Source organism: Parasteatoda tepidariorum, chromosome 10, assembly GCF_043381705.1.
Source record: "Parasteatoda tepidariorum isolate YZ-2023 chromosome 10, CAS_Ptep_4.0, whole genome shotgun sequence".
Lineage (NCBI taxonomy): Eukaryota > Metazoa > Arthropoda > Arachnida > Araneae > Theridiidae > Parasteatoda > Parasteatoda tepidariorum.
This window is the reverse complement of record NC_092213.1, coordinates 63,289,383-63,306,072: the sequence shown is the minus strand read 5'-3', so window position 1 is coordinate 63,306,072 and position 16,690 is coordinate 63,289,383. Positions and strand designations below refer to the sequence as shown.

At 30.2% G+C, this 16,690-nt stretch overlaps 1 protein-coding gene across 1 annotated transcript in view; it reads right to left on the bottom strand.

Moving 5' to 3' along the window:
- LOC107457517 (G1/S-specific cyclin-D2) overlaps window positions 1-16,180 on the bottom strand; it is a 40,720-nt gene extending 24,540 nt beyond the window's left edge. Inside the window, exons 1-3 of the mRNA XM_016075681.3 lie at window positions 15,677-16,180; window positions 10,883-11,098; window positions 522-678 (exon numbers count right to left, since the gene is read on the bottom strand). Coding sequence (XP_015931167.1) covers window positions 522-678; window positions 10,883-11,098; window positions 15,677-15,871 — 568 coding nt within the window. The 5' untranslated portion in view covers window positions 15,872-16,180. The remainder of the gene's footprint in view (window positions 1-521; window positions 679-10,882; window positions 11,099-15,676) is intronic.
- Between the last annotated feature and the right edge of the window lie 510 nt (window positions 16,181-16,690).

Here is a 16,690-nt window from a genome sequence, read left to right as displayed (position 1 = left end):
TTAAATATAAATTTACACACAAAATGACAAATAAAGATTCCTATTAGTAACAGTCCCATTTTCCCGTTCACTCACCAGACGTGTCTAGTTTTCAAATAATTCTACACCATTTTATTTATTGAATTAAAACTACTTTCACGTGATTCTATTCCAAGCAGTAAAATAAAATTAAAAGTTTCGACTAAATGTATTTATTCTTTTTTTCTCCATTCATCTTTTAAAAAAGTGTATAAATATTTGTGCATTATAAATGAATATTGTACTTGTGTGTAGCAATTTTTTCTGACACTTTACTTTTTTTAAAATCGGTTTTTAGAAAAATGCATTGGAATTAATGTAACGTTATGAGCCATGGCAAATTCAAAACAAAGCTAAAATTTTTGATTTGAACACGTTATAACATGTTACGGGTTTGCTATTTTCGGCGCATACATTGAGAATTTGATATTGCCGACTTACATAATCTATAAAAAGAGATAAAATGTGAGGAGGGAGGAAGGAAGAAAAAACATATTACTCACCGGTTGTACATATTCCTATAAATGTGTGCGCATGTCGTTTTATGACTTCTTCACGTTGTACCACTCGTAGTCTCCTGAGTATGTGGCTGACGAAGTCGAAAGGTGTTATTGCGGATAAGTCCCATTTCAGGGTATTGAGTACTAGCAATTCCCAATTCTGAAAGGAAAACAAAATAACACCTTTTTAAGATGATGATGAGAATAACACCTTTACGACCATTGCATTACAACTATGTATGAACATTATGTGAATAATAACTCTTCTTATCTCTCTAATAACGATTTCATTTTACATGCTCCTCATTTTAGATGGGGAAAAATTCTCCAGATCAGACTAAAAATTGCAATTGAACATTTGAAAAAAAAAAAAAAAAGGCAATTATTTATATATTTTTTAATATTAATTTTATATTGTAATTATTAATATATAATTAATAAGCGATATATATATGGGTTATTCATAATTCCCTCCGCCTGTAAACGTCATTTATCTTTGCTACAACTGGCTTCAGTGGTACATGTTACTGCCATCTACCGGCAACTGCTTAAATTAAAACTTGAATACTTTCGGAATAATTTCATTTGTTCTTTATTGCCATATTCGTCTTCGTTTTTTTACTATAACGATTCGAAACCCCGGAGGGAATTATGAATAACCCTGTATATATATATATATATATATATATATATATATATATAACTCAAAAAATCATGTTATGAGATAAGTGGGTTTAAAGTTTTCATTGCTAAGCAAAATGCATAAGAAATGCGTTCGTTTGCTTAAACGTTGATTACCTTCAAGTTGAATTATGAGTTGTGCTAGCATTGCTGCTGAAAATAATGTGTATTTTCATACTTGCACCTGTTCTTAGTCCAAAACGCGGGTTTTTTGAGTTGTACCACTATTGCAGTCCATGAGCGATATAATTATTAATTTATTAAATTTATATTATAATTATTATATTAATTTTTTAAAAAGCAATGAAAAAAAGGAGTTCATTTTTATGAGTGGAGAAAGGAAAAATAAGGGTAAAATTAGCAATACAGAAAAAAACATTAGCATTTCCTGAAACTAATCAACAAATAATTACACGCATTCAGAAAAATATTCAATTTTATCAGTTAGTCACATGAAAGATTTCCAGTATTACTTTTTTTATGCAACTTCATCACCAACAATTGCATTTTATATTACCGAATTGACATTGATAAAAAAAAAATCTATACACCCATGCCTGAAATACCATTTATCAACATGTAAATAGACACCATGGAAAACGCAAACAAATTTTTAAGTCCCTCAATCCGACACTTGTCAATCCAAAAAACTCCTTTTTTGGATTGAAGGGGGAGAAGAAAAACATGTTAAAAAACTCCTTACAATTCGAGAATGACGTACCGAACACAAAAGCGATTGGGTTAACATCGAAAACACTAAAAACTGAACCACGCCTAAAAATTCTTCTATTTTTCAGGACAGGTAACTAGCCTGTCGGAAAAAAAAGAAGAATTATGGCGAAGCAATGGAGAAGTACGAACAAAAACATCTAGAAATCTACAGCAGAAGAGCTAGAAAATTCAATAAATAAATAATAGGAAATATTGGTGAAAGTTCTGATAAATAGGGAACGAATTAGAGAAAGACAACCTACCCCCCAAGAATTTACCAGGGGAAAAAAATGAGGGGTCGGGGATAAGATCAGTTGTCGGCAAGGCACCCAAAAAGAACGTTTCGATGAGGGTGAATTGTTGTGTACCCATCAAGGATAATTTGGGAAAGATGGTAAAGGTAGATTACTTGTTGACGACTGTAATGGGAAAGGTTTGTTTTTCCGTTTTTAATTCATAAAAACAATCCTATGTAGCTGCTTTTGAAAATTTATTTGTTTTATTCCACAATTAACAGCAAATTTAACGTCCATTACAAATTTTTCGTTTAAAGATCTGCTTTTGTCAAATAGTGGAAAATCCACTCACAATTTTGTGAAAATAAGGTCCGGCCTTGTTTTAAAGAAGAATCACAAAGACTAGTGATCTATGCATTTTTTTTTTTTTTCATAAGAGGTCCTGATTAAGAGAATTTATGAAAAACTAATTCATAATTTTCTGAAAGTAAAATTAAAATGTAATGCAATTCTTTCTGCCAGGACCCTGCCCTGTTTTTATGAATGGGTAAATAAAGGTCCTGTTTTTTGCAAAAACTATGTCTTATAAGGATTTGTTTTACAATTTATGAATGCAATTGAGTTAATTTTAAAATGACAATTGATGGTGAAAGGTCTGTTTTTAAGACAAAATATTTCACAACGGTCACAATTTTTTTTTTTTCTGCAACGGCAATCTATTTACGAAAATTTGATAATATCAACATGATTCTTTATAAGAATCGAAGTTCTGGCAGAATTTAGTCAGAACAACACGGTGCATCCAAAATCTGCCGTATCCTAAATATAAATGTAGCATAAGAATTAATTTAAATAAAGAATAAAACCGCGACAAAACACGGTTCCAACTGGGTACTCTCAATAAAATGAGACAAAAATCGATGGAACCACAATATCGCGATAATTTACTGCAATCGTAGAAAGATGTTAAATTGCAGCCACGTTTCCGTATAAATAGATTCGTGTTATCGCTAAATGAAGTTCACGAAGTACGATAATATGGTTTAACTTAGTACCGTATAAAGTTCGCAGCAAATTTAAATGGTAACATGGTTCAACGGGTTCCACAATTTCTAATAACGTACACATGTGATAATATTGCAGAATAAAAGATAAAATTAAATATAACTTAATTGCAAAATACGTCATTAAGAACAAACATTTTAAAACAATTAATAAAATAAAATAGTTTAACTAGAAATTATCACCAGTGCTAAAATATTTTTTTTTAGAAAGATATTGAAGAATTTTTTTAGGAGGGTAGCGCGCACAACTTCAAGAAGAAAGAAAGCTTATTCAGAAAATGAACCTCAGCGGCTGAGAGCGCGCAGCGGCCGCATGGTCACCGTTCTTGCGATGTGAGAATATAGTTCCCAGGGGGAAGATGAAAGAAGTAAAAAAAATAATAAAAAAGGATCCCCAACATTTTAGCTCAATTTAGCTGCTTCCTATGGGAAAAACGCCCAGTCCGAGAAAGCGAAACTTTTTTTGCTTACTTTTTTTTCCTTTTTTTCGGCAGAAAGGAGCTACAGCAGACGATTTGGTTATGCTTTCTATGGATAAGAGAGGGGAGGGGGAATTTTTGAATATTTTTTTCAATGCACTCTTTCATGACCTCGTTTATTCTAATTCTACTAGCTGTCTGGTGTCAAGCTTTTTTTTCTTCGCTCAGCACCTGCCCAAGTATTGTAGTTAGAGTTATAAGATATCCCAGGTTTATAAATGCGATTTACATTTGTCAGATGGAGCACAAAAACCGAGACTGCATCTACACACATTTAAACAGCTACCTGTTATCTGCCACATTAAAAAAGTGGTTAACTAGTTGAAAAATGAAAATGATAGAGAACGTAATTAAAATTACAAAATTGTCAACATCATCCATTCTTTTTTAAATGAATTATGAAGAAAGTAAACTGCATAAATTTTTTGTTCCAATGGTCTGCTTAAAACAAAGTTTATTTTAATTTCGAAAATCTTTATTTCCTTAATTACGAAAGCAGTTATTAGCAAATAATATTTCTATATAGTTATAATATATAACTATATAGTTATAATATATAAATATAACTATACAGTTATAATGCTTCACGTACTGTACATGCAATCAAGTTCAGTTATTACAATAAGAATTTGCATATATTTTACTAGAGGGAAAAGCAATTAAATATAAATTAAAGTATTTTAATCAAAAAATAGTTATTATTAATTAATAATAAACATTTAAATATTACTGAGCAATAATGTTAAAGCTAACACAAAAAAAAACACCGTTTTACACAAGAATTAAAATATACAAAAATAAAACAAAAGAAATAAAGATAAATTTCGCATTTTGAGTTTCAATTACTATTGCTTACACGGATATACTTAATCAAATCAATTTAAAAAATATATTGAAATGCTTAACAAAAACGAGATAGATATAAGCGGCACAACATTTGAGACACCTAAATTTGACGCAAGTCTTGACAGGTCTAAAAAAGAAATAAGACCACCTACTGATAGTTACAGCGTCAACAAAATGCTGAAGTTGTGACATCTTGAATCGGACCTTGACCTTGACGCACGAATTAAGAGGTCAGTCGTAACTTTTAACAGGTTTATCCTGCTTTAAACAGTTACTATCAATTTCTCATACAGTGTTATGATATCATAAGCTATCCAACATTTTGAGAACAAAAAACACTTTTTGTACAACTTTCCTTCTCAGAAATCGGGGATAATGATCTTTCTCAGGGTTATCCCAAGATGATCATCCAGTCTTAAAAATTTGCATTCAGGAGATGGATCCAATTACGCTAAAAGTACCGGCACCCTGAGAAGCCAGTGCTTTTAAAATCCATTTTTACCAGAAAATGTAACGGAACAAAAAAACAATCAAATAGACCGTAATTTTTACTAGTAATTATTGCCATAAAATCACTGAATCAGTCCAATTAAATAAATATTACTGTAAAAAACATTGTATGGTATTTTACGGTAAAGATGGATTTTACGGATAATGAACCCTAAGTACCGGTACTTTATACCGTAATTTCTTACAGTATAGTTACACGGTAACGTAAGTGTCTATGTAGTAAAAGTATTCAACAGTTTTATAGAAGATATCTGGTACTTAAAGGAAGCTTAAAAATGTTGCGGTGAGAAAAAGTGAAAAAATTGTTTTAAAATCGTTGATGATATATGACGAAAAATTAAGACAAGTTCGAGTAAAAGCCAAGGTAAGCCTCTCAGGGACTTACTCTTTTAAAATACATTAATTTCAATTTTTAATGCATGGATATTACTTCAGAATCAACAAGCTATTTTACTTAGCAGAAAAGTTCTTATTTGATTAAGGGACCGATTTACGGCTAGATACTACAAATCTCATCTGCACTGTAATTTCTAACAATCTTACTCATCAGCATATACGTTTCGCAACTGCCATTTCACAATTTTGTTGCATAAAAAAATAATGATGAAAAAACTTTTATATAATTCGAGAAAACCGGACCCTGTCTTTTGCATAAAGATATTCTTTTGGAACAAAGAAATAAATTAAAAATAATGGAGTTTTTTTCTTATGATATACTCTCGAAGCTGCATATTACGTCAAGTACTTAAATAGATGCGATTCCAAACATTTTCAATCGATAAGATATAGAATGTAGAAAAAATATATTTGCGGCGTTGGTAGATTTTCGCCACAGAGACGACCGATAGAGAAATTAAGTTGACGGAAATATTAATAATTTGTTTGGACCACTGTTATCATTGTGAGAAAGCTTAGAATTTCCGATTCTCTGGACTTCATCGGCAGCTGATTATGAAGGGTACTTGATCCGAAATTGCTGACTACCATTTTTGTTTCTCTTTCGGTGGGATAAGTTCTCTGAAATTGCTACTGTGTCTTACGATTTCACGGTATCAAAGGTTAATTAAGACATAGGTGTTGATTCGATTCTCTTCAGAACTTTATTGCTGGCAAGTAATTTAATCCCTGTTCTGCTCAATTGTAACAAATAAATTGCGTATATCTAACTTTCATTTTCATTAACGTTGCTGATAGCGCGACGTATTAAGTTCGGTGGATAAGTTTAAATTTTTTTTTTTTAATAGGGATAAAAAGGCCTAGTACAATTTAAAGATATATTCTAGAAGGAGAATAATTTGTTTACTAGAAAAATAATACGGCTATGTTATATGTAATGCATATTCTTTTAATAAAATCAAGTGCTTAGGGTAAGGCATCTTCATTTTTTACTGCTCATAGTACTCAAATTGGGGAGAAATTTTTTTTAAAAAAAATTCTTATCTTTAGTGTTAGTTTAAATTAGTAACAGTTTAGCAATTTTTAAAACCTAAACGTTTTATTTGTTAATGTGAAATATATTTTATTTTTTAACGTTAAATATAAGATTTTGTGAGAAAAAAAATATCATTGAATCAGGATGGAAACTTGGAAAAGTTTCTTTAAAAGGTGGAAATTTTACCACAAATAATTGTAATACATTTTAGACTTATTTAAATCGAATTTAAATAACTCATTACTGTTATTGACCATTCAAAGACTGTTTATTTTTCAGGTAGGATGTCAAAATTTTCCAGGTTTTTGTTAAAAAAAAAAAAAAAAAAAAAAAAAAAAATCAATTTTTTAGAAGACAAAATAAAATTCCCCGTCAACTCCAGATATTCTCCGCATATGAATATAGTCCAACGAAATTTTAGGTAACACGAAAATGAAATTTGCATTTACTTTACCAAGAAAAAAAAAATTAAGGGTCAAATATTTAATACGATAGAGCGATACTATTAAATTAAATACGTAAATGTACTTCTTTAAAAGCAAACGTTATACAAGTTTAAGAAGAAGAAAAAAGTCTTATAGAAGAAAGTGTATTAGGGAGATAGACTATCTTCATAATCATAGCTAGGTAATAAAAGAAGAGCCGTCAAACATTCCGTGTACATATCTGTGAAACAAACACCTGTATTTATTACAAACAACGAGGGATACAAAACGTAAACAACCTTAAGAATGCGATGATTCGGTGAGTGTCGCGGAAAATGCAAGATTAGGGCGGGTGATAAATGCACATTTTTCTGGAGACGAGAGAGAGACCGGAGTGTTTCATAAAGTTACATCCCTCTCTCTCTGACTTACGCCGAGAAATCTCATTGCGTTGACCCTAGGATATAAATATAAATAAAGAAGTCGACTGCTCTTGTAGCGGCTTTTTAACGCGACCTTGAAGTAGTATGGGGGATCGTATAGTTATTGAATTAGGGATTTATATAAAGGTTATAATTCTTTTATATTATTGTACGTTTTATTTGTCTCACATTTAATATTAAATGAAGTGACTTTTTTATGAAGATAGGCAGAATAAATATATTAAATTGAACTTTACAATAAATAAAATTAAACGCAGAAGTAAAACTAAATTACAACTTATGGAATAAAATGTTTTTCATTAAAACAGTATATTTCAATTAATCGACAGTTAAAAGTTATATTGGAAGAAACCTTAACTATTAATTTATTTTCACAGAATAGAAAAAAATATAATTTTATCGCTATGTTATAAATTTTAAAGCCACCATGGCATAATGGTAACGGCACAAAGCTGCTATTGTGCAATACCGAGGATTTATCGCCATAAGCCAATCTAAGTTCTGCTGGAAGGATACCTGCTGAGAGCAAGGTCGCAACTAGAAACTTTTTCGTCCCTCAATGAAATAGATATACCACAAAAACAAATTGAAAGAAATGTTATATTCCACAAGAACAAATTGTTAAGATAAGGCGTTCTGCATTCTAATTCCTCATAAATCTATCACTCCTTATCTCCCCTTCTGCTGACCAGACGAGTGGTCCTCTCGCCGTTCAAACCCCCTTCCTCTAGCGTCCACCATGTAAAAGGGGGCAACCGCAAACGATTTGTAGCTTACAAATTATCAATTTGTAATTGTGGGCAATTGTCAGACCATGTTGCTGATCTAAGCGAAATTGTACATCTACATGACCCCTCGTTGTGGGAGAGCGTTACTTGCAATATTTAATTTAATATTTGTTCCTAAGAACAAAGTTAAGAATTATAAAAAATAAATTTTCAAAGAAAAGTACAAAGAGTTAAATAATTTTGCGTAAACATATAAAACTAAAACTCTATATGCAATAACACCTAATAACTCTAGCTAATATAAAAGTTAAAAAATTTTTATAAATAGGTTAGGAGAAGTACTATGTTTTATTTTTTCTTCATTTCAATAGCATAAAGGCGCTATATAAAGAAATAATTTACAATAATGTAGTAGATTTTATTGTTATTCTCTAAAAAAAGGGCAAGAGAGAAAGAACTTAATAAAGACCAAGATAAGGCTCTCAGTTGATGCCCGACCCCTGTCATGAGGAGTGATACTGAAAGCAGGCAACTATGACAGACAGATTTCCCCTGACGTAACAACTAAGCGGGACCACCGAAGCAGCAAAGGCAGCCTCTTCCCACAGGAAATCACTCATCATTTTATATATTTTTCACTCTTTTTATACACATATATTTATTTAACACCTTTGTTACACTTTAATTCGTGAAAATGTATTTGTTAAGAACAGTGTCATAGAATCTTGACTCATAAAACATACCATTTTCCTACTATGAAAATTCAATAATTTGAAAATTACTTTGAAGCATCATTATACCAATGCTGCAAAAAAACTCTCGCTGTTAAACTAAGGTATAAAATTTCAAAGTTGTTCGCTTAATAAAATGAGGCAATTTATTTGTTCTTCTTTAAATTTAAAATTAGATTATTAAGTTAAAATTGACTTTCATTTAATTAAATTATCATAGCCGTAGAATCGTACAGCTGATTAAATAAAAGGCTGTCGTCTTATTAGAGTAATACATAGGCGGAACATGTCATAAATAATAAAAGCTAGTTTACAACAATAAAGTAAAAAACTGAATAAACTTCGGCAAGGGCGTTAAAATACGGAGACAAATCTTTCAACTAACACTGTAACAACTCGAATAGAGAAAATATTAAAGAGTAATAATGCACTTTTTCAAATGTCAATCAGCATTAACAACGAAAATAAGCGATCTTTGACGACTCAAAGAACAATAAAAAGACATTAAGATAATGTTCGAATGGAACATCCTCTTTGCCTTGCGCAAGAATTGCGAAAATAAAGAGGCGAGAAACATAAATATTTTACCTGGCTGATTCCTAGATCTTCACTTTCACCAAAGCCCATCAAAATCAATTAACGAATGGGTTAACGAATCTTCTTTTGTCTGGGCACAAAGCGCCATTTTGAATTAATACATTCCATAACAGGATTATGACGCAATTCAGAGAAAACTAAGACGCACTTGAGAAGAACTGAGCACCTTATATACTCAGTTCTCTCAAGTGAGAAGGACGAAGTTTCACACCAAAATGTACAAACAGATCAAGGTCGCAAACAATTATGTTTTCCTACAACAAAAAAAATTAAAAGAGAAATAATGTTATTCTATCAGGCACTGTTGCGGAACCAAGAAAAATGCTAGAACAAGTAAAAATTTTAAAAAAATAAAACGTTCTCATAATCTGGAACGGTTAAGAAAAGTATCCCCTTTTGCTTTCATTTTAGGAGCGTTCCAGAACACCAAAGCTATTTCTTGCTGGAATACATTCTTCCAAAAGATGATTACAATCTTCTAACAAATGATTAAGTTCAAGATGGGAATTGTCGAAGAAAAATCGTGCAAGCAACACGTATTGAATCGCCAAATTACGCTAGCAACAAACATATTTTCATAATTCATGTGTACTGTACTACGATTTATGTGTCAATACTACAAGGTTATACTCGCCAACTGATTATAAATTAAAAATTTTCTAGTAACTATAGTAAGAAGTAAAAACTAACAAAAAGCAATAAACCTAAAATAAAGGTAATAAAATTAACCACGAATTCGAAAAAATGGATGGAAAATAATGCAGGAAAAAGAAAATTTTAAAATTGTCTCAAATCAAAAATGACCTTGAAACTTGGAATGAAATTACAGAAAACGCAAAATTCAGTTACATTTGCTTTAAAAAAATGCAAAATATTTCACTGCAGAATAAGATAGATAGTGTACGAAAACCATAGGTGCTTCAATATATGTAAATAGCATATCACAGTATCGTTATTAGGAGGATCGGAGTTAAAATTCCGCTCTTAAGAACATTTTTGTGCCGTACTTTTAACGGTCTATAAATTGATTTAAATTCTTTCTTTTTTTTCTCTAAATAGGCCCTGTTTTCAATGTCAGAAGACAGAAACTGGCCATTAGGTCCAGTCATAAAAAAAATCGAAATTTCGTGAAGAACTCGTAAATGTTCCACCAAAGCACACATAAGAACAAGAACAGAGGTAAAATTAACAACCTCAAACTGAATTAAAAATATACAAAACGGATTAAACAGACATCAAAACTCCATATGTTCCAAAAACCACAACTAAACCAGAATAGAAACATATGCTCATAAGTGTAAAATTAAAATTACTCATCCTCATGAATTTTTCAATGATTTATGTGAATACACACTAAAATATGAATACACACTTCAAAGCTGCCGTTTGTGCCTGGAAGCGCAAAAATGACAAAAGGGGAAGTAAAAATCTATTAATTACTGTGTGTAATATAAGAGATACAAAAAAGGATAGAAACTTACGATTAGCTGTGTGATTGTAATAGAATTATCTGAATATAAACAAAGTCTTTCAGCGGTCAGAGGCCTGCTCTGACGCAATTTGGAAGCCAGGAACAAACAAACGGCTCCTAATAGTTGCAGTTGACTTTTATCTACACGCACTAATAAAAGAAACCTATCCAAACAGTTTACAGCGAGAGGGAACACTTCGTCTTGGCATCGCTCTTCTTCGCAAACCTGTAAAGTAAAAGATTCGAGAGTTAATGACAGAATCAACGTCTTATATTTTGAGACAAATAAAAAGGTCAAACCAAGCTGACCGGTTGAGAAATTAAGACAGAAAGCAATTGATCGTAAATATCGCAGATATTTTGCACCTTCCTTAAGATTTGATTCACAATATAAACTCGAATTAAAACTTAATTGAAAATTGATTGGAACCCACAACTTTTGTGTAAGTCAATTTTTAGCAGTCTTTATTTAACATTCCATGCTAACTTTTTATTAATTTTTAACATTTTATACTCATTTTTAAAATGCTTTAGAGATAATGATACAAGGGGTTTCCAGGGGTCTGTTGAAATTTTGCGAAAGGCCCGTTTTTGTAAAATTGTGAAATTGCGAATATAAAATAAACGTTAAGTCACATTCTTTCAACCAGGGTCCGCTTTTGTGAATATTGTGTGAACAATTTTTAATTTTGGGTAGGCAAATAGGGTCCGTTATTCCAAAAAAAAACTTTTTCAGGGAGTTTTTAAATTGTAAAGACATGCAAGATTATGCTCTACACTGTAAAATTATAATTAAAAAAATTAAATTTTAAAAAATAAACGGCAATTACAGCTACTATTTTAGAGATGCAACATACAAATATTTGGTATTTATCCTAAGCAGAATATTCATTTCGAACGAATAAAGGAAGGAGCTTCTGCCGAAGACAAAACTTATTTCGTTTGCATTTGTCTTTCTCCCCCCTCCATTAACAAAACAATAATGAAGACAAACAAATTTGTGAAGGGTCCGATTAAAAGATAAATTATTTTGTGAAGGGTCCGTTTCTAAGAAGTTAAAATGTTTTGTGAAGGGTCCGTTTTTATAAAAAGATATTTTGTGAAAGGTCTATTAACGGACCCAAATTTCTTCAAAGCAGACCCCTGGTTTCAATACACCAATCAATAAAAAATAAACTTTAAATTTTAAAAGTCCTGATGATGCAGCAGCTTTAAAATAATTAGTTCAATTTTCTCAGATATTAAAGTTGCGTATTTTGGTGTGTCTGAACAATTTAACATTAGCTGTTTTAGATAGTAGTTTTACCGCGCATGATTATTTCCAAAAAACAGATGTGATTAATACGTTTTAAATACATAAAAAAAAATTGCTCGGTGATAGAATCATTAAAAGTAAAGTACCGCATCTAAATGCCATGAGTATAAAAAATTACTTCTTTACTTCCTGGAAATACAGTTATCAATAGTTGGGAGGGTAAAGATGTAATGGAATGCCTTTACATGTTCACAGCATCGTCCTGCTACCAGATGATGAAAATAGAGAAAACACATTTCAAAGAGAAATTACAAGAAACTCGCCTCTATATCATTCCATATCTTGACGGAGGGAAAGGAGATAATTACCAATTTCCTGAATGGCATCCCATTTATCCATACCCTCGTTAGTAGCCCCACTGCCACTTCCCAGCTATTTACTAAAGGCATTATGCCTTCTTAGAAGGGGGACACGTCATGCTCCTGCTTTTCATTTTATTTTTAGAATTGTAACAATGGTTCATAAGCGAAGAAAATCAGACGATTTTTAAAGTGAAACGTTTTCACACATAGTATTAAGGTTTAAAACGATAATTTTTTTTACGATTTAAATATGAACTAAAACACTAAACAAGCAGACGATTAAGAATGAAAAATGTGAGTAAAAACTAAAATGGTAATTAAAAAAGCCGTTTTACTAAAAACCTGGTCACGAATTCAAATAATGTAAAAATTAAATTCAACTTCATCACTGTAAAATACATAAATCGATAAATATATTTTTATGCAAACGATTCTAAAAATGACTTCATTCTATAACCATCAATTTTAAACCCAAGTTCTAAATAAAATTATACTTGAGGAAAAATTATTAATATTGGAAATCAAATATGCAAGTAATATACTCGCAAAATAAAATTTTGATTAAAAGCGGATTTAAGCATGGTTATGATAAAAAAAAATATTTAAATATGTAGCTAGTTAACCCTAAACACATTATTCTTTGAAATAATGTTCTAAAGGCCCATTTAATACCAAATAGATAAAGCTTTCCATTGAGCCTCTGAGCTTATTTTAAGAACAAGTTAAATTTAAAAATTTCCACCTGCTTCAGAATTAGATACCTAAATCAAAAACAAGATGGAAATTAGATTGCGCAGATGCTTTAGAAAATAATTTTAACAAGCATTTCTAAGAACATTCAAGGAAAGGAAAAACTTCTCAAATGAAATGATTCTAATGAATATTAATGAGATATTATACACTGATTTATCACTTACTAAATTTATATCGAACCTACTTAAATTGTTATTGATTCCTTAATTGTTATCGTTAGAATAATATTTTTTGATTGGACAAATGAAACATAGTGAAATTAAGTTTTAATAATGAAACAACAAAATATCGTTGTTATGCATGATTACTTGATTCGAAATTTAAATACATGTTTCATTTATGAGTGAACAGAATGATTTTGTGTTGAAAAATAGCAATTTAAATTAAGGTCGAATAATGCCAAGCGAGATTCAGTAATTTAAGCAATGAATTCAAAATGTAGGAATTAAATTTAACTATTTTAACTAACTGTCGTTCTTAAACTTAATATTTCCTCCAAACAAACAATGGGAAAAATTGGACTACAATCTGATACAATATTCTAATTTTTGTTATCAATAATTCAAAATGTTGAGAAACTCTGAACCGTGTCTTATACAAAAGACGGAAGTCACTTTTCGCGCTGGTAGAATATTTAAAGGATGCCGTGAGAACAATTCAGCAGCTTAACAAAAACGAAAAGTAGACAAAATTATGAGAAAACATCTCTAAATTGCATCTTTCCGCGAAGATTTGGGATCTACAGCAGACGACCGACAAAAGTCACGGTTAACTGGCCTGGCACACTGCCCGTGTTCTTAACCGTGCCATTTATTCTATTATAGAAAACAAGATGAGAATAGACGATCGTTTAAGAGAACACTTTCTGAATTCATTGTCAAGGGTTGGCTTGCAGCGTGTGAAAAATAATATAAATCGAAAATTTATACTAAGTAGTTATAGGTTTTCAAAACTACACAATAGAAGTGTGACAATAAATAATGTCTGCAAGTTCTTGACAATTTGCAGGCGTCAAAATATTTTACAAAATATGATTGAAAATATTTCAATGCTGAGAATTATCATTGAAAGAGGACTTTTACCCCAAAATACGTAAAGGGCATTTACTTGTTTATTTTTAAATTCCTTTACGCTAACTCCTTAACCTTTTAAACTTCAGGCGGATATTCCATAAAAAGAGAAAGAAAAAAAAATCTTGGCAATAGAATAGTCTATTATTTCCACTTGAAAATATTTACTCAATAATCAGTGCTCATAATTATAAATTATATTGATGGGCTGCAATGCAAACTGACAAAGGATAACTGTCTCTTAATATTGACGCATGCAACAATTATTTAATTCAATAACTTATTTATAATGATATAAAATAAGATATTAGAACTTTATTAATTTAAAACACAAGTCAAGAAGCTGATTGATTGTTGAAGGATTTTTTTTATTTAAATTGATATTACTTAAAGGGAATACGATATAAGCACAAATCTTAAGGGGAAAAAGTCATCTGACTTGGTACCTACACTAACATAAATATCCGAACTATGTTTAACAGTCACTAATTGCGGTAATTCGCTATAACAAATAGGCATCTCAAAATAATAGATAAAAATGGATGATTAAAAAAAAAGGTGCATAATATATTTTTTCCGATAAGTAAATCAACTGCACATACTTATAAAACTGTGGTAAAAATAAAAAGAACACCCGTAACTAGCAATAAAATTTGTAAAAAAAGCCATATTAAATATGCAAACGATAATTAAAAGTATTGTTCTTTAGTGTCCGCCATATTGCTGTAGAATAAATATTCATAAATTAAGTTTAATTTTGGAATGCATATTGCTCCTTGCTAAATTACATTAAAAAAAAATATTATTATTTTCCGAGAAAAGAGAGTTTTAATTGTAACAAAAACATGAAGGACAAATTTGAGCACAATGAAGTTTCACAGAACAATCAATTTCTCCTATTAGTTATTCATATATTATTAGTTATTCATGTACAATTAGTAAAACAATACATAATAATTGATTTAAATAATTTCAATATTTGATTAGAAGTTAATAATAATTAATTTAACTATTATGAGCATGCATATAAACTATTCTTATTAAAATTTATGTGCAATATCGATGCAATCCTTTATTTGAGGATATAACATTTGTCCAACTTCAGGCATTTAAACTTCTGGAACAATACTTAAAAAAAAATTTTTATCAATCTTTCTTTTAATAATATAAATTAAAAAAAAAAAAAAGAGAATGGAATTATACTGGAATAGGAAAATAATGGAATTATATGAGGACATAACGATTCTTTCCTTTGTCTTATTTCATGCAAATTTATTAATTTCTCAATAATACACAAAGAATCAAGAACAAGAAATGAAAGAATCTTTTAGAAAAATAAATAAAATACTATGAAATAATCTTACCTCTTGCATCCATTCAGCAACAACAGTTCTCATATATGGTTTTAAATCAGTCTGTAAATTTTTAAAATAATTACAAGAAAGTACATATCGGTCTTCTATAACTAATAAATTTTCGAAAACCCTAGAATCTTCATTTAAAACTGGGTCTTCGTAAGCTCTGGTTATATTTTCTGTTTCACAGCAAAAAAGATCCATAATTGAATATAAAATAAAAGTATGTAATAATTCGTATATATCTTGGACAGATGGAATAACTTATTCCCACTAATAGCACATTTTCATTTATTATTTTTTAAAACGAACGTAACAAACATAATTCAATAAGTGTTATGGTGTTTATATGTTTCATCAATGGATATTCTATGTTTCGGAATTGTAGAAGTTAATGATAAAAACATTCAATTTGGAACAAATATATTTGACAAGTTAGGTGCAAGCAGAGGATACAGAACTTATTCAGCAACTGTTCATGCTTGAAAGAAAACGGCAGCAACAGCGCTAGAGGCACATGCGAGAGAATAGTTACAGGGTTGCATTTTTCTACAAAGAGTAAAAAGGCGCCAAATTGGGCGACGAAAAAAAAACACGAGCTGGTTGATCCTTCTTTTATTTCAATGATGTTGATGCAAATGAAAGAAAAGCCATAGCAACCAAAATTTAATATTCCTTAGAAATGTTCACTTTCGATTTCGCTGTAGCATGAATGGAAAATATGTTATTCTGTTGTGTTATGTTGTAATAAATTAAAATAAGAGAACAAAACCACAATTCCAAATACATGGTTTTAATTATTAAAAATAATATAACAAAATTAAAAAAAGTACTTTTAGAACTATTATCATTATTTTCATAGTTCTTTTTTTAAGTAAATAAAATCATTTGTTTTCTTCAATATATTAATTATACAATTATTCTAAAATGTTAATTACTTTGGTTTTAATATTCTATTTCGAATTTAGCTCTCAATTTTCCTTAATTTTTTCATATTAGACTATTATACTTGTCTTCTTAAAA